Genomic DNA, 18,631 nt, shown 5'->3' with positions numbered 1-18,631 from the left:
CATATTAATAATGTACAAGAAAATGAAGGGATTCACATGGAGAACAGCACACACAAAAATGGTACCATACAATCCCAATGAATTGTGCCCATTAGTCTAGGTCCCGACTCCTAATACATGTACTTCTAGAATGAAAAATGTGCTCCAAGGAAGGCAAAACTGGTAAGATTTTCACTTAACTAAATTTTAAAGCAATGCCAAGTAAAACTGTCTTTCTCAAAGTTAATAATATAGTCTCATCTCAGCTATTAGGAATCCAGAGGTACTTTCTTAAGGCAACATCTTTTAACAATTATTTTGAAGGATGTTATGCAATGGGATAGACTGGGCACATCACATATTTATGCTTGTAAAAGAAAAAAAAAGGGATGGGACATCCTCCTTGAAATTCTTCTAGCAACTCCAATCTTCAATCAGATATGTAGCAGGAACACTACACACACACACACACACACACACACACACACACACACACACACACACACACACACACACTCCTAATGTGCCTCTAATACAGAAATAAGGAGTAAGCAGTGGTAAGAATCCCTAAATAACACATTTTTTCCAGCCTGCCTGTTTTTTACTTTAGCCCTTGCAATGCAGCAAGGAAGGAGACTAGTTGGTGGGGTATCCTCAACAATCTAGCTCTCCAGAGATACAAGTCCACTTCGTCAGGGGCCCAGTAACCTACCACAGCCCATCAATTCAAAGCCCACCCTCTTCCAGACATCCAAAGAGGACTTGGTTGATGTAAACTTCCCACTGATGTCTAAAGCACTGAAGCAGGTTAGGACTCCTAGAGAAATCCTGAAATGAACCTGCATTTTCATATTCTTCCAGGGTCAGCAAAGAACAAGCCTCAAAAATGTTCTAATTGTTTAAAAATAAAATCTGTGCTTTAGGTCACAAAAGAGTCAGGCTCCAGCTACAGTAATAATGTAAACAGTTATGCACAGGCACAACCATTTAAGAAGAGAATTTTAAAGAGAAAGATGTTTAAAAAAAGACTTTGGACTGGAGGGTGCCCGTTTTTAAAACAAGTGTCCTGTGGCAAGATTCAGAAATATAGTTGTACGTAAAAACACTGAGGCCATGAACCAACAGTTCTCAATGAAGATCTGCTGGGAATGAACACAAACCACAGCATGCTGACTTCACTGCTGTTTTGTCAAACTGATGATAAATAATTAACGGAGCAAGATAGAGAAGACACTGAAGCTTTACTGGATGATGTCACAACAAGAGGTATGCCAGTAAATGAAATGGATGAATTTTCTCTAGGTTTCACCCACAAGACAGTGGCTTATTTCCATGCAACATTTTATCCGAGAATAAGAGACTTGGCTAGAACTCCAGTCAATCTTTGTAAGTTTATGGTCTACTCTTGGGTTGGATTCATGTAGGAGGAAAGGGAAGACAAAAGAGAAGGAACTTAGCAACAAAAACACCTCTTTCCCCACCCCCCTCCCCAGGAACTTCTTTAAAAAGTGACAATATTTGTTATTTCTTCAAGGACTATAACTGTGAAGTCTGTGGATACATCCATGGAGGCAATCCCAGCAGTGGATGGTAAGTTCTAGATCCAGCTTCTTAAACTTTTTCCACTCCCTACCCCTTTCTGTGTTTTGGCAGCTTTCATTAGCGTAGTCTAACGGTGTACACAGCACAAAATGTACATGCCTTGTGTTCAGAACTAAGGCTGCAGCAAAGTTTCATGAGGTAACAGGAGCAAGCACTGCTAGAAACACCCAGGTTTCATTTTGGGTTTGACTTAATTTATTTTTGGTGGTTGCACATTCAGAAACCTTTGCAACTGCCAAATTTTTTTTGACCCTTGACAGTTTAAGAAGCATTAATCTAGAGGGTCCTGCCAAGTCAGCGCAGCTCAGACAGCAGAATGGTTCATCGGCCTGCCATTCAAAGAGCAGCTCAACTCCACTCAAGAAGGGGGAGCATGAGAGGTCTGACTAAAGCCGTTCATGTCATCCTCCTGCTATGTCAGGGAAGGGGCTGCAATCTGTATCTTTGGAGGGAGAGAAGGGAGCAAGTATTTATCAAGCATCTGCCATGTGCCGGGTGCTGTGCCAAGCACTTCAGAGATGTTACTTCATTTGAGACTCACAACAACCCCTGGGAAGCAGGTGCTACAACCACCACATGTTACAGCGTAGTAAAGTGAGGCAGACAGAAGTTAAGTGACTTACCCAGGGTCATACAGATGCTAACTGTCTGCGGCCAGATTAGAATTTGGTCTTTGTACCACCTAGCTGCCAGTACATAATTTTGTTAGTACATAAAATACTGAATTCTAACGGAATAATTTCTTGTGGGAAACAAATACTTTTGCCAAATCGTCAAATTCCTTTTAAAAGCAACATTAACACACATAAAATGATCTCCTCAAATGGAGATTAGCCCGAATTAGTAAAGCAAAGAAATAAATAAGAATCTAGACAACGAAAAAAACATAATAAAATTTTAAAAGAGATCAAAAAGCCAGAAATGAAACTATTATCATTTGAAGACATGGTAAAATACTAACCAATCTGGGGGAAAAGGAAGAAAGAAATACATTGGAAAACTGAAGCAATATAAAAAATATTAATAAAAAGTTATTTTAAAAATAATTATTTATTTATAAATATTTATTTATGAAAAATATTTTTTAAAATACAGATTTGGAGAAAGTGGTGAAAACAGCAGAAGCAGCAAAAAACCATGTGCAAAAGACTTTACATCTAGAAAATGAACTGGAGTGTACAGAGAAAAGAATGACAGACACAGAAGAAATTGCAAGGAGACAAAACATCAGAATGACAAGACTTCCAATAAGCTAAAGGAAATAATCTGATGGCTTGATTTCAGGGATTGGTATAAGGACATTTCCCAGAAGTAATGAAGCTCAGGGAAAGACTGCAAATCAACAGAATTCAGAGTATGTTACAAAAGGTGAACTTAAAACTCAGTTTAGTCAGACTCAACAAATAAATATTTGAAGTGAATCACCGTTAAGCTCCAAGAATTCAATGACAAGGAGAATATTTTCACCAGCAGGAGTAAAGAAAAACATTATATACCAAAAATAATTTGAATTGCATACGAGCTTTCTATAAAAATTAGAAATAAGAGAAGCAAGCATATGGTATATATTGAACATTAAGATATAAAGGAAAATTTCCAAATCTGCTTGTCAGAAAAATGAAATAGTCTTTACAAAGACAAAAGATATTTATTTTAAAATTCCTGAGTTGAATACTTTTTGTATAGCAGGGTCAATAGTGAGACAGCTTTTAATAGAACAAAAGAATGAGAGCAAAGATTCTGAGTAGTTCTATTATGATAAATACTAAAATAAATGGGCAATCCTATAATCACCATAGCGGAGTAACAAAACAATGGTAGGGCTGTACTGAACAAAATCAAAATTACTTTTTTTTAAGAAGAGGAAGAGAAAAATCATTTGGACATGCCAGGTGAAGACAGGAAGTGTCCTTCTCTATGCACTAACTCATCCAGCTGCCTTGAGTAGCTGCACCAACAAAACACAAAAAGAAGATTAACACCATCGCTGTGAAGCTACAAGATGAAAGGAGATCCTGGGCAGACCGCCAAGTGAGAGGCGGGCTAAAAGGATCACGACCACTCTCACCTCAAATTTCACAAACAGAAAGGAAAAAGCCCTTCAGAATCCAGGAAGAAACAAATCAGCAGAGCAGGGAATTATTCCTTCATTAGAACAAGTCACATTAAAATCCGAATAGGATATTCCAAAGAGCAAAGAATATCTGATAGCATCCCAAGATAACCTATTTTACAAAACTCAATGGCAATAACTAAATATTTGGGGGAAGCAAACTAAATATTCCTTCAAAAGAAACCAGAGGTGAATATACAGCAATCAGCTACATGGGATACTTTCCTGTCACCACCAACATCAATTGCTGGCCAATGAAAAGTCCAAGAGCCTTGGGACCAGCTACCTGCCAGAGGCGCGGTCCTACTTCCAGCCGCCAATAAGGTTCTGTTAATGGAAGTGGATTAAGGAGTTGGAGCGCCATCTGCTTTGCTGCTAAAAAACCGGGGCACCTTGGAAGCTGAAACCTCCTATGGTGGCGCTTGTCCCTAGTAAAACAGGAGCTTCTACGGAGCAGGAACTGTTTTACTCCTCTGGAATGATGGATTATACAAATGACATCAAGAAGGCCATATGCACAAAGGAATCTTAGACAATGAGAAAACAAGGACACAACCATGTATGGAATGGCAGAGAGGCAAATGGTTTTATGGTGTCAAAGATAATGACAACACCAGAGAGCACACTGAGGCTCATGGGAAATGTAAAAGCAGTCCCTGGTGAAAATGTCTACCACTGATATAGTGATCACTGTCTGTTATCTCATTTGATCCTCACAGGTGGTTGTTGTGTTTGTCCTTCATTCTGGAAGAGGACCATGACGCCAAAGATGATGACATGACTTGCAGTTGGCTTTGTTTTGAGTGAGGGAGGGCTGTGTAAGGTCACCAACCTCACTTTCTTCTCCTGAGCCATCTGGGTCCAGTGGCCTGATATTCATCGGGACGACTGGAGCTGGCCCAGGATGCAATGAGAGACCCTGATCATTTTAGGCTACGGTCTTAACAGACTCTCACAACAACCCTGGCAGTTGGTATTATCATCATCCTCATTTTACAGATTGAAAGTTAAAAGTTATATGACTGTGTGACAGCTGGCATATATCTGAAGTGGGACTGTTACTATCACCAAGCTGCCTTAAGAATCTGTATGAGCAAAATAGAGAAACAGAAGAAATTTATAATAAAAAGTATGTAGGAATAAACCAAAATTAAAAGCTGGATTTTTGAAAAGATTAATGCTAAAGATCAATGACCAAGAAAAAGGGAGAAGAAAATGTAATTACCAAACAAGGTAAATCAGCAACAGAGAAGAAATAAAAAAGCAGACATGAGTATCCGAAGAATTCTATGTCACTAAAACTGAGAATCTAAAGGAAGTTCACAAGTTTCTAAGAAATATAAAATCAAATAAAAATTTCCAAGAAAAAGAGATTTCAAACAAATTTCAGAAGGACACTGAGCAAGTTATAGCATACAAAAAAAAATAATCTGTCAGATGGATATAAAAATGATTTCTATCAAACACATAAAGAACTGCTAGCATGTATGCTATAAAAGCTAGTATAGCACATATGCAGCCAACTCTTTTTTTGGGGGTCATATATGGTCATGACATCAAAGCTAGTGAGAGACAAAACAGTAAGAGAACTATGGACTAATCTCACTAATGAACATTGATAATTATTTCCAAAGAAGCAGGAAAAAAAAACCTTTGAAAACATTCAAAAACAGCTACAAAATGAACCAAATATCTGTGTGTGTATATGTGTGTGTGTGTGTGTGTATGTGTGTATGCATGTGTTACACTTGTTAGAAGTCCAGTAAAGCCTATGGATGGGCAGCTGGGCAGCATTGTGAATAGACTGCCAGGTCTAGAGTCAGGACGATATAAGTTCTAATCCAACCTTACACACTTATTAGCTTTGTGACCTGGGCAAGTCTCCTTATCTGTAAAATGAGCTGGAGAAGGAAATGGCAAACCGCTCCGGTATCATTGCCAAGAAAACCCCAAAGAAAGTCACAAAGAGTTGTATATGACTCAATAACAATCCCCCAAGACACATACAAGACTTATAATACAACAACAAAACATTCTTAGGAAACAACAACAAAAACAAAGGAAAGAACTGGAGAGGCACACACTGTTCCAAATCAGCCCATGCCAACACTACCTGGACGACTTTGCAGATTTAGTGCTCTCCTAAACTGCTACGGTGATACATTTAGTACAAAAAAAGATAATAAAATTCATTTGGAAGAAAAAGGTCTAGAATCCCAAGGCAAACAATGAGAAAATTTCTAATAAAGAGAGCACAGCTCATGAGTGCTGAAATTGCATTGTAAAACAGGAGAAATCAAACCTGTTTGCTACTGGTTAAAAACCAGTGATCAATGGAGCATGCTATCTGGCAGTAAACAATCAAAGAACAGTGGCACAGGGTTCTACCAAGCCAACAATACAAATTCGTGGGATAAGTTAGTGTTTGACAAGGACTTCTGGTAAAATGAGAGGACATTTGGCAGGAATCAGGATTAGATCAATACGTTACACAAGAGATTAAAATGGATGACAAGAAGATGACATCAGGTATACTTTACAACTACGGAAAGGAGGAAATTTCTTAACCAAACAAGAAACAATAGAGTATATAACATGTACAATGGTTAAAAAGAGTTTGTGTGAATCAAATCAATGTAGATAGAATTATAAAACAAAACACCAGACTGGGAAAATTATTTGCATCAAATATTGGTATATCCAACATTACAGAGAAGTGACACCAGTATTTGAGGCTCAGTCACTTCCCAACACGTAAGTGGTCAAATGATATGATAGTTTTCAAAATAAGAATTGCCTGTTACAAATGAATCAATGACAAGAGAGATGGAAAGAGTAAAACAGCTCAGGTTCCAGCTAACATTATGAAAGCTGGCAAAGATGAGGAAAAGCGGGTGGGATAGTCAATGCTAGAGGTGTTGTGGGAAGACAACACACTGATACACTGTTGGGAGAGCTCTGAAATAAAACAACCATTCTAGATTTCAATGTGGAATTAAGCAAAGAAGAAAAACATAATAAAAAGAGCCTATTTTTAAAAAAGAGAAAAGGGCAGAGCAAAATAAAAGATTTAATTCAATAAGCAATCACAACTGTGTCGATGTGGAAAATCAAAAAGATATTTAAAAATAGAAGAAATTACAGAAAATAAATTGGTTACTTTATATATAACAACCTTTTGCAAAACAAAAAGCAATGCATCCAGATTGAAAACGGAAGAAACTGCTTGGGGGGCAGATAAATCTTTGATGTAAATATTTCTAATAAAAGTACTGACGTTCAAAACTGAGAAGGAACTGACAAATTTGAGGATCAACTCCCCAAAGAAATGGTCCAAGGAAATGAACGAGCAAGCAGTTCAATAAACTATAAATGCAATCATCAAAAACCACTGAACAGCCTGTTCAAACTCTATTAGAGAAAGTCCATAAAAGAACTCAGGCTTACACATCCCTTCAAGTGGCCAAGACGGCTAAAGATGATAAAAATCAACAGTATGGGGCTGCAAGAAAAACAGGTACACTGCTACACTGCTGATAAGGTTGGGAATCAGTGCAAGTCCTCCGGAAAGCACAAGAGCTAGACAAGTTTTCATCTTTTGATCCAGTAATTTCAGTACTAGGAATATACTTTCAGAATGTTATTAACAGAAAAAAAGAGACCCAGTAGCACAAAAATATTCCTAACAGGATCTTTAATAGTAATAACTTGGACAGGACTGCTGTACCCAGCAATGGGGAAAAAGGAGGAACAATTTGTGACATCAGAATGTTCCTGCTCTATCAGAAATATAAAATATGAAGTACATAAATACAGCATGACATGAAATGATGCTCATGGAAGAAAACAAAACTCAAATAGTAAAACACAATCATTACTACTTCATAATTACAAAATCCAGGGGAAAAACATGGAAAAAAAAAGTCAGAAAAAATGAAGAATTATTTTGTTACTGACTTGTTAAAGTTAAAATGAATATTAACAAATTTTCAGTAAGGAGCAAATAACTTAAATCTGTAATTTCACGTATAATCTTTTAAAAAATTTTCTGTAATTGTGAAAGACCAAGTTATTCTGAGTGTTATAAATATTCAAATCAAATATAAAGGACCTATGAAGAAAGATGCTACCCAGCTCGAGAGAAAAAACTGACAAATAGTATGATTTTAAATACATTTATAAATCTGTGTCAAATGATGGTCTTCTCTAATGTGGGATGAGGAGGGAGACAGTAAAAAGGATATTTTTTAAAAAAATTAAATAATAAAAATAAAATTATTCTATGAATTTGAATCTGTTTGGTGATGCTTTTAAAAACAAAGTTCAGAAAAAAAATGATTCACATTTTATTTTTGTTAGTTTCTTCTATTATCTTTCCACATGACAGCAGCTGATATTTATAAAATAATTTAAGGATTACAAAGCACTCAGCACTTAAGTCCCAAACAACCCTACACAGCAGAGAGTTCAAGTATCATTTTCTGCATTTTACAGATGAGAAAGCTACTGTTCAGACACTAAGCGACCAGTGCCTGGCACACAGTAGGCACTTAATAACCACTTGTTGACTGACTTGCCCAAGGTCACAGAGATATTAAGTTTTGGAAACAGGATTCAAAGCCTGTCTCTCTTTACTCTAAAGGCAGTTTTTTCCCACTACATCATACTCACAAATCACACTATTTTTCAAGATTTTTACCATTGGTCATCAATGAAAAATCAATTACTTGAACATGACTAAGACTATATTTGAACTTAGGTCTTAGCTATGGAGAAAACTATGGTACCCAATTAAAGAAGAGGCAAAAAGATCAAATGTCATGGTTCATAAGCAAGCTAATTCAATAAAGCATAATGAAGTTAAATAACAGAAACAATTAAATGAAAGTTTATAAAAATAGTGCAGAAAAGCCAAACAAGCATGTGTTTCTAGTAGAAAGGCTAAGGACAACTGAGAAATTTTAAAATAAAGCAGGTATTTTGGCTCCTGGAATAGTTTCAACTATAGTAAATTGATAGCTTATGGATTACTCTCCTATTACCAGATAATTTCTATAATATGAACAGATGATGTGGGTATTAAAAACTATACCGTCACAAAGAATTAAAGTATAAATAAACAAAAATGAATAAAAAATTCTCAACAAAATCCACAAATGAGACCTCCAATGCTTCAATAAGCCTACCTTTGTATTTCTGTTTCCTCCTGGCTGGAAAGCTTGAGGATTCCTTTACTACTTTCATGAGTGATGATTTTCTGTTCCTCATAGGCTTTCAGTTTTTCTTTTAACATCATAATCTAAATAAGAGAGAAAACTTCAGTTGAAACACAAAAGCAGTCGTGTGACTCCTCAAAACACTGGAATATTTCAACTGTGACAAATTGTAGCAGAATTATAAGCAAGATGTGAGTGAATGAACCAAAGAACTAGTTAAAAGGAGGAGACAATTATTAGTATGGCAAATAGTTGAATGATAAGAGCGATGCGTGCCTGACACGTACCTCTTTCTTTTGCTCATTACAAATCTTGACATATTGTGTTATGTGATTATCCAGACTAACAACGTTACTCTTCAACTGTTAAAAGATGAAATGGATAATATTAACAAGAGTTATGCAGACCTCATCAAGGCTGTGCCATTATCTTGCCTTATTCAGTCCACGAAAAGGGACAAATAAGCTAAAACCTTTTAAATAGGCTTCTTAAGAAATGTGCTGCTAAAGCCTTCTCTCAAAGGAAAGCCACTGGGAAAGGAATAAATATGGGACCTAAAGATGTATTCATATCACTTGAAAAATTCACAGATGCATATTTGATTTTGGGAAGATGGCAGTATAGATAGCAAAGGAGCAGGGGAAAGGAACTAAAATATGTGTTGAATGGACAAGTCCATTCAGCACTAATAAAACATACAAGAAAACTTCATTAATTCGTGATTTATTACTTTAGAAGTTGAGATCATTTTGACCTAGGGTAGGCTAAAGTTGATCTTTGCAGCAGCTAAAAACAAGAACTCTAATTCCCTCCTCTGCTCCCCACAACAAAACATGATTTGGTAAGCAAAGTGATCATGTAAATAAGACGTAACAGCTTCCTTTTCTGCAAGGCCTTTGGGATAAGCTTATGCTACACCAAGGAGAAAGTGGTGAGAACTCAGGGTAGGGTGTAAACAAAGCAAAAAGAACTTCCGCCCAAGGGATCTAGGAGAATCTGAGGAGGGAGAGGAGCCCTTAGCTGGCTCATGTGGTACTGATGTACATGACATCCAGGAAACGGTTGAGAGGTACCTGAGATAAACCTTAAAGGAAGATACTGAAGGTTGAGATGAGGAAAAGGTCCACTTTGGACCTGGGTAAGTACAGGTTTGAGAATGGACAGAGGTGGGAAATGGCATGGCGAACATGAAACTCTCTGAGAGTCTTCATTTCCAATTACTTTGCCAATTCTCCCTTACAGGTCAGCAATATTCTTTCAGTAGAGGCCTCACAAATGCTTGGTTTTATTTAGTCCTATTCACAATAGAAAACCACAACTCAGTCATTATGATAATGATGGCAAATGTCCCTCTTTGCTCACTAATAAACATTCCCCACATGGTGGTCAATCTTCTGGAGATGAACTCCGAATTTAGGCTCATCTTCAGATGACATCTTTTGCCAGGGCTGTATTGAGGGCCCTCCTATCTGTTTGTGTCTGCCAGGATTTGTTTGCTCATAGTGGCTAACAATCTAGACACATCTATTCAGCACCAAGAGGTCTAAAGTTTATTTTCTCAGAGAATAAAAAAGAAAGCTGGAAAAAATACTGTTGCTAATTCTTGGAGTAGGGCTTTAGCGGATGAGTCTGCTTCTAACCACTCCTGCAAAGGTTTTGTATGCTTCCAAGTTAAAATACCTGATATTTTGCTTCTTTACTTCTCAAGTGACTTATATTCTGTTTTCCAAGAAGTTTGGAACAAACTTCAAAATAAATCTTGATCATCCTCTCTAGTGCCAATGATTCTAATTCTATGATTCTGTGACAGCTATGGACATGACATCAGCCATGCTTGTGCAATGAGCTCTATATATGAACTCCCTTCTACCGCTTCACACAGAACATACATTAGTGCAGAACTGGAAGCTCAGAGCTCTTCAAGTATTTGAAAACAGTTATCCTGTTCCCACAAGTTTCTTTTCTCTAAGCTAAACAGCCTCAGTTGCTTCAACCGATTCTCACAGACCTTTACTTTAAGCACCTTCACTGTCCTACGCCCTCTTTCAGAGTTGAACATAAGACCCGAGGTATGATCTGATGGGGCAGCAATGCCAGGATTATCAGCACCCTGGTCTAGGAGTAGTGGGGCCCCTTTGATTGTGGCCTAGGGCCAACGTACAGCCAATAAGGCTGAGGGATAGGCTTTGAATGAGGCCTGATGGCCTTCTAGCACATCCCACAGCCCACTGTAGAACAGCATGCTTCTTCAGGTAAGCTAAGGTGGACTCAGACTGAGCTTCTAGGCCATTGAAAAGCATTGTTCACTATTCCTTCCTCATCTTGCACTGATAAAGCCAATTTTTAAGAACTCACAGGTAAGGTTTGACACTGTTCAGTTATTTCAGTCACATCTGACTCTGTGACCCTATTTGGAGTTTTCTTGGCAAAGATACTGCATTATTTTGTATTCCTTCCACAGCTCATTTTACAGATGAGGAAACTGAGGCAAACTGGGTTAAGTGACTTGCCCAGGATCACAGAAGTAGTAAACATCTGAGGCCAGATTTGAAGTCGGGCCTTCCTGACACCTGGCCTGGCACTCTACCCATTGTGCCACCTAGCTGCCCTTCTCCTTTTTCCAGTCTGGATTGATCTCAACAGTCTTTTCTGTCCTGACCTTTCTGAAATCAGTCACTCACTATTGGTTCTTCCTCTCAGTTTTGAGCTCCCTGCTGATGAGAATGCCTCTCATGTCCCCATTCACTGTTCTACTGATAAGAATATGAAAGAGTCAAGGAGAGATGCTAGGGACCCTTCCTAGAGACCTCTTCCCAAGGTGATAAAGAAAACCTTAGTTATTACTTGGAGGAACTAGACACCGAATCATTTCACACTTCAGTCATCATCCAACCCACAGCTTTCTTGTTTTTCCACAAGAGCATGAACAAGTCTGTCAAATCATTTGCCAAACTAAGGTGAATGATGTCTCTATATATATATCAACTAATTTATGTGTTCCTGTCAAAAAAGAAAAGGAGGTTCAATTCATGATCTGTTTTTGATGAAACCCTCCCTTTTTCTCTTGAAATCACCACTTCCCTGTGAGCACACGAGTCACTCTAAAATACACAGTATATGCTAGAATTGAAGTCGGTGAGTGGCCTACAGTGTAACAGCTCCATTTCTGCTCATTTTCTATCTTATTATTCTCCAAGGGTTCTACTTACTTGGTTTTCCTGCTCTTTAGTTCTAACATCATTATGAGAGAGCTAATTTTTAGCTGTGGAAAAATAGTTTTTTGAGTGTTTGCAGACACCGTGTAGCCAGTGACAAGAACAGTGATGTGGAAACAACTTTGGTTTACAACTGGCTGTGTGACTTAATACTTATGTGTCTTTAGGAAGTCATGTTCTCTTCAACTGACTTCAGATTTAGGTTTAAATCGAGAGGATGAGACTAGAAGACTTCAAAGGTCTCTTCAATTCTGATCCTACAATCTTAATAAATCGTCCAAATATCTCTGGAGACAGATACATAGTAAGAACGCTACTCGTACTCATAGCTGTGGAATCAAGTTGCCCTATAATCCACCTGGAAGCATGCTATTCTAGACTTGTGAGTTCACTGGTGACGGCGGTCCCTCCACCAGCAGATCTTGGCAGGTTCCCAAGTTCATAGGGTTAGAGACAGGAGAGACCTTAATGATCAACTAGTCCAACACATTCATTTAAAAGATGAGGAAACTGAGGTGTAGCAGGTTTAAGTGACTTGCCCAAGGTAAAACAGGTAGTAAGGGAAAGAAGTGGCATATGAATCTGATCATGTGATTCTAGGGCCAGGGCTCACTCTACTGCTAAGAAAGATGAGGAGATAACCCTGAGTTCTCAGGATCTGGCAGGTTCAACCAGTCTAGAAAGGCTTTTAAAATAAGTCTGGTAACAAACTCTTGGCTGTTAGGAGATCATCGGCAGCAGGAGAGAAGACTCCAGGTAATCTAATGATCTTTATTTGAATAACGGTTGCCCATGAAATAGAAGAAAGCTACCCCATGGCTTTCCATCTAAGGGTGATATCTTTCCCTTCTGCTGCGGTAATAATGAAGTCTCAGAAGATGGACAAAGACGGTTAAGACTCAAGTAATAATAGGCTAGTTTAAAATTTTTTAAATATCTACACAGATTTGTATAACCAAAAGTTTGAGAAAAATAATTTGCTAGTAATGCTACTCAAAATAGCCTAAGTTAATATTTCTTCAGGTATCCTATTGGATAAATAAAACCCAGCAGTGACTTATGAAGAAAGTCTCCCCAAGTATCCCACTGATGTTCCCCCAAATAAGATTCTGCCTAGAACAACAAGCACACTGATAATCCGTTCACAAGTGTAGCAGTGTAAATGCACTTACAGAAGACTTAATGTCTTTTGCACGGTTGGCATACTTGAGAGTGTTGTATGTGTCTTCATAGAACACAGAAGAAGGACTAACAGCGGCTATCATGATAGTTTGACAGTTTCCTCCGAGGGAATCCTTTAACAAGCGAGTGAGCTTGCTATTTCTGTAAGGAATATGCTGATTTTTTTTCTGAAAGAACAAAAATGTGTCATTTTCCACATTCAAATGTAATCCACTTGCCAAGTCATTTTGAGACTCTCAGCTCTGCTCAACCTTGCCTATACTTAACACACCAGAACAAAGTAAGGGTGGTCAATAAAGTTGAGGGGGAAAAGAATTAAGAGAGGGATGAGACAAAACATCAACTCATGCATATGTATGCCCAACAGAGTTCTTTAGAGACATTTTTCCTTCTCTTTCTCAAGGATTCCTATGGCTTTCCTTTCAGGAAAAAAGGATAAAACAAATAAAATATGAAAATAAACTAAATCTGCTCCCTTTCACTGCAGGCCTGTCTATTATACAAACTAATAAAAGCTCTGAAAGTTCACTCACCTGTTTCTGCACATAGATATCACACTATAAAGAGTATAAAACTACTCTAAGTGAGGAGGGCCTACAAGTGTAAATATAGGAGTAGTTGACTTGTGGTCACATGAAGGTTATTACAAAGAAGAAAAGTATTAAAATAAGTATTAAAATTCTAATTCAAACTTAAAACACAGAAGAAAAGCACAAAATCTGTCAGTTGGGAGGCACTTAAAGCCATCGAGTTCAATCTACAACGCCTCACATTTGCTTTTCCTTCTTGGGAAACCATATTTGTAATTTCAAAGTATTTACACTAAATAAAGAAATTCTAATCTGGTAATAAATTAAAACTTTAAAATAACTTTAAGACAAGTAAGGAGCATGCTAGGTACACATTAGGCATATAAGTGCCAATATTACGTGAGTGATAAATCTAACATACCTTAAAAACAAAAGATAAGTGTTAACTATTAATCCTCAAGGTTTCACTGCTTCAAAATTACCCAATTCTGGCCTTTTTTGGGAAGCTACGTGTTGTTTACATTTTAGCTAGATTTCTCCCCGGATGAAGAATATTTTACATGAGGCATATATACTGATATTTATTACTTATAGTTAAATCAATACCTATTGCAAGAGAACAAAAAATTGAAAACATGTGTAATGCTAGATTATACTCTGAGGGAAAAGAACTACGTGTAAAAAACCCATTTATCATCTTGAAAGTTTGTTGGGAATAAAGGAGTGTACCTTGCAGTTAATGGGTCATGGTTTTCACACGAAATTATAAAATTTTTGTATAAGACATATGTCCACAGTACCAACCTTCCCATCTGCTAAGGCATTGATGACATTTCCAAGGGCTAAAAGTGACTGATTAATATTTGCGCCTTCCCTAAAACGGCTTCCTCTGGCGTTTGTGGCACTGGCACGTTCAGATCCCGCCAGGTCAATAAGACACATTTTGGCAATGCGGACATTTTGATTTATACTTGCTGTCTTGTCTTGTTGTCGTAAGTAAATCTTTTGTGAAATAGAGGAAAAAAATCACAAAGAATTAAAAGTGAAATATAATACATAAAAAGTCACACACCAATCAATTAACATTAAGTACCTGCTTTGTAACAGGTACTCTGCAAAGTGCTAAGGGTATAAAGAAAAGCAAAAGACAATCTCTACCCTTGAGGAGCTTACAATCTAATGAAAGAAATAACATATATGCAACTATATAGAAACAAGCTAAATACAGGACAAAATGGAAATAATTAACAGATGGAAGGTACTAGAAGTTAAGAGGGAATCGGAAAGGTGTCTTGTAGAAAGTGGGACTGAAGTCTTAAAGGAAGCCAGGAGGCAGAAATGAGGAGGGAACACATTCTAGGCAAGGGGGACAGTCAGTGAAAGTATCTGGAGTTAGGAATGGCAAGGAAGGCAGTATCACTGGATCAAAGAGTGCATGGGAGGGGGGTGTGGCTCAACTAAAACAGTATTTATCAGCTTTAAGTAAACTAAAATTCAATGCTTTTTTCCCCAATATTATAAAAATGAATTAAAACAGAAAAAAATCCTCACTAGTAACAGTATGATAACTTTATGTACATGTACCATATATAAAATGACCATAGACTTCAAATAAGGGGAAAATAACTGCTATTCATGTTGCTGGTTCTTGTTGGACTAGAATTAAAGGAACATTTATTAAGTACCCACTAAGTATGCGGCACTTCGCTAGAGTAACTAACATCTGTGTCACAAACTGAGCCTTAGAAAAGTGGTATTTACTGCTGTGTAGAATGTGGGGTGGACAGTAAAAAGGCTAGAAAAAGAGCTGGACAAGAGGTGAGGGTTGTCATTTGAGAGGACAAAAGGGCATGGATATAAGAGGTTATGACCAATTTATAAGACTTGGCAATGATAGAAAGACAAGGGGGAAACAGAATGGAGAAGGAAGGTCCATCATCCTGGGCATGGGTTAACTATGGTTAAGATTATATGAGGAAAAAAAAAGTGAGGCCAGATTATGGATAATAGATTGAGAAAACACTAAGGGTTTGGAGTTTGAAGATCATGGTAGGACTAAGAATTTGATACACATCACAGATTTTTAGACATAAGACTTCAAAGTATTCAGAGGAAGGGGTAGGCAGAATCTCATGGATTAAAACAGAGGTCCCATGAGAGGTGAAAAGGATGAAATTTTGAAGACAAAAAGGAAAATAATTCCAAGAATGAAGGAAAGGGGAATTGTTAACAAGGCTACTATAGTTCACAGAAAACAACAACAAATTTAAGAGTTTTAAAAAGGTATGTAGAGAAGATGGAATCAAAGATGGGTAATATAGGATTAATTGTATGGTCTACATTAATCATGTCATTCACATAAAAGCTCAGAAAGAGCTAGGTTAGTTAGGGAATTGAAAGATAAGAAAAAGGATTAAAGCTTTATTGGGGAAAATAAAAGGTTCAAGGAAGGGCTAGTACTGCTCAGGGAGGATGGAGTGATAATACCTGATAGTGACAGAAAAAAAAGACAAAGCTGCTTAATGCTTATATTTTGCTTCTTTTTCTCAGATAAGAACAATAATTTCTGGACTGGAAAGGATGAAAGAGAAAAAGCTAAAGGGAAGCTGACAGCTAAAATCAATCAATTATTTAGTAGTAAGGAGTGAGTAAGGGAACTAGGTATCCTCTGCTGAGTTCAAATTCACTGAATTCAAATTCAGGATCAGATTAAGCACATTTAGAGTACTGAAAATCAGTGAATATGATTATTGTCAGTAATATCTGAAAGATCATGGAACACAAGAGAGGTCAATGGCCCTATTTCCAAAAAAAGGGATGCACACAGAGTCTGCACACAAGAATTCAGTTCATTAGGCTTTGATTCCTGGCAAAATTCTTCACGGTTTTTATTAAGGGGCTGATTAGTGAACATTCAGAACATGGAAGGGCAAGGAAAAGAAGCTGGTTTGGTTTTATCACCAAGAGTTCATGCCACACTAAGCTCCTTCCTTTTAAGGAAGCTGCTTAATTAGGGGACTGTAAGAGATGTTTTACCTAGAGTCTCACACAGCACTTGGCCAAGCTTCTTTGGATGAAAAGATGGAGGAGTATCAGCCAGATGATAATATGAGACTGCTCAGGAATTGACTGAATAACTAGATCCAAAGAGTAGCCACTGATGGGTTCAATGTCTTCTTGATCCCTATGGAACTGTGTTTGGTCTCGTGCCCATTAACATTTTTATCAATGATTTAGAAAAAGATATAGATGAGATGTTTAATCACTTTGCGGATGACACAAGACTAAGTGTGAATAGCTAGATAAAACACTGGATGACACTGCATTTTTTAAAATATCAGGCTCTGACACTACGCAGAACCGAAGAAAATAGAATTTAAGAGTTATAAATGTAAAGTGTTATACTTAAGTTAAATAATCAAGCTGAATAGCTAAGATGCAGTTAGTGTTGATGATCTGAAAGCTCTAGATGAGTCAAAGTTACGATATGGCAGTCAGTCAATGAACATTTCTTAAATACTCACTATGTCTAGTGCTAAGCACTGGAAATGCAAACAAAGGTACAAACCAGCCCCTTTCTATAAGGTGCAGACATTCCAGTGGAGAGACATTTTGTGCAGAACCAGGTAACTGAAGAGCTAATGTGATCTTGGTTTGTGCTAAGACATACCACGGGGCTAGGAAAAAGGCATTACTATTGGTAAGTTATGGGAATAGGCAGATTATATTATCATCATTATTATTATCATATGTCCAATCTCAGCTACTGAATTTTAAAAAATAATGAAAAACTGGAATGTTTGGAGGGAAATTAGAAGGGTAAAAAACAATGAGTTCATGATACATAAGGCTCTCTGAAGGAACTGAAATTGTTTAGCTAGGGAGAAGATCAGTGGAATGACAGTTGTATTTAAGAACATGAAGGGCTGTGATTTAAAGCTTGGGTGTGTTCTGACTGGTCTTAAAGGACAGAACTGAGAACAATCCTTAGAGAAAGTTGCAGAGACGCACATTTCATTGTAGCATCAGGTCAAATTTCCTAACCCTCAGAGCTATTCAACAGTGAAATGAGGTGCCTCAGGAGGCAGTGGGTCATCTCTCCTCGGAGGGCTGCGTGAAAACACTGCATGGCCATTTGTTAGGGATGCTGAAGAAGGTATAGATCAGACGGGATGGCAATTAAGCTCCCTATGAACTTTGAAAATCCAAGACTCCAAGGCATATGAAAAGAGAGGAGATGATCAATGCAGAGGGAAATTTCAGAGTTCACAACCAGAGAATCTAAGAGAAAATTATTCAGCCAGTGACTGACAAACAATCGCTTCTATGCCATACCTGAAAAGAGATCCTCCAGCAATTGTGTGAAGAACAAAAAAGCAGCCCACACCACTCCTGGCAGGGCTGCATGTGAGGGAGTAGTGCCTGAAATTAAAAGGCCCTAAGAGCTGGAACTTTCTGGCTCAGGGGTGGGGAACCTTCACAGAAGTTTGGATTCAGCTAAAGGGCCATCCTTGAGGACCTAGAGGTTGCATAGTGCCCATGCCTGATCTGCTTATCTATGTGTATTCTCAGTGTTTAGCACCATCCTTTGAACGTGTGCTCACAATGCAAAGAAAGCTGGTAGCAAAATGAAAAGCTAATACAATACACACAAAGGCACACCAAGAAGGACAAAATATTCTCTAATTATTAAACTTTATGTTGCGTTTTCATGAGAAGTATCTGGAGGTCATACATAGTCAATGAGAGTCTTAGGATTATGAGTATATATTTTTTCTTCTTTGTTGAGCCAAA

General features: G+C 37.6%; 1 protein-coding gene and 1 long non-coding RNA gene across 6 annotated transcripts in view; one reads left to right on the top strand and one right to left on the bottom strand.

Annotated features, from left to right (window-relative positions):
• KIF18A (kinesin family member 18A) overlaps positions 1-18,631 on the bottom strand; it is a 109,765-nt gene that overhangs the window by 68,642 nt on the left and 22,492 nt on the right. For all 5 annotated transcript variants that reach the window (XR_011969275.1, XR_011969276.1, XM_072619280.1 and 2 more), the window contains exons 7-10: positions 14,642-14,839; positions 13,298-13,474; positions 9,198-9,272; positions 8,881-8,993 (exon numbers count right to left, since the gene is read on the bottom strand). Coding sequence is in view for 3 of the 5 variants with exons in the window: in XM_072619280.1 (XP_072475381.1) it covers positions 8,881-8,993; positions 9,198-9,272; positions 13,298-13,474; positions 14,642-14,839 (563 nt within the window). In the remaining 2 variants the exon portion in view is untranslated. The remainder of the gene's footprint in view (positions 1-8,880; positions 8,994-9,197; positions 9,273-13,297; positions 13,475-14,641; positions 14,840-18,631) is intronic.
• LOC140510543 (uncharacterized) lies at positions 473-5,512 on the top strand. The gene is made up of 3 exons (XR_011969274.1): positions 473-1,245; positions 1,514-1,569; positions 2,677-5,512. It is a non-coding gene; the product is annotated as an uncharacterized lncRNA (long non-coding RNA).

Source organism: Notamacropus eugenii, chromosome 6, assembly GCF_028372415.1.
Source record: "Notamacropus eugenii isolate mMacEug1 chromosome 6, mMacEug1.pri_v2, whole genome shotgun sequence".
NCBI lineage: Eukaryota > Metazoa > Chordata > Mammalia > Diprotodontia > Macropodidae > Notamacropus > Notamacropus eugenii.
This window is presented reverse-complemented; position numbering and strand designations above follow the sequence as displayed.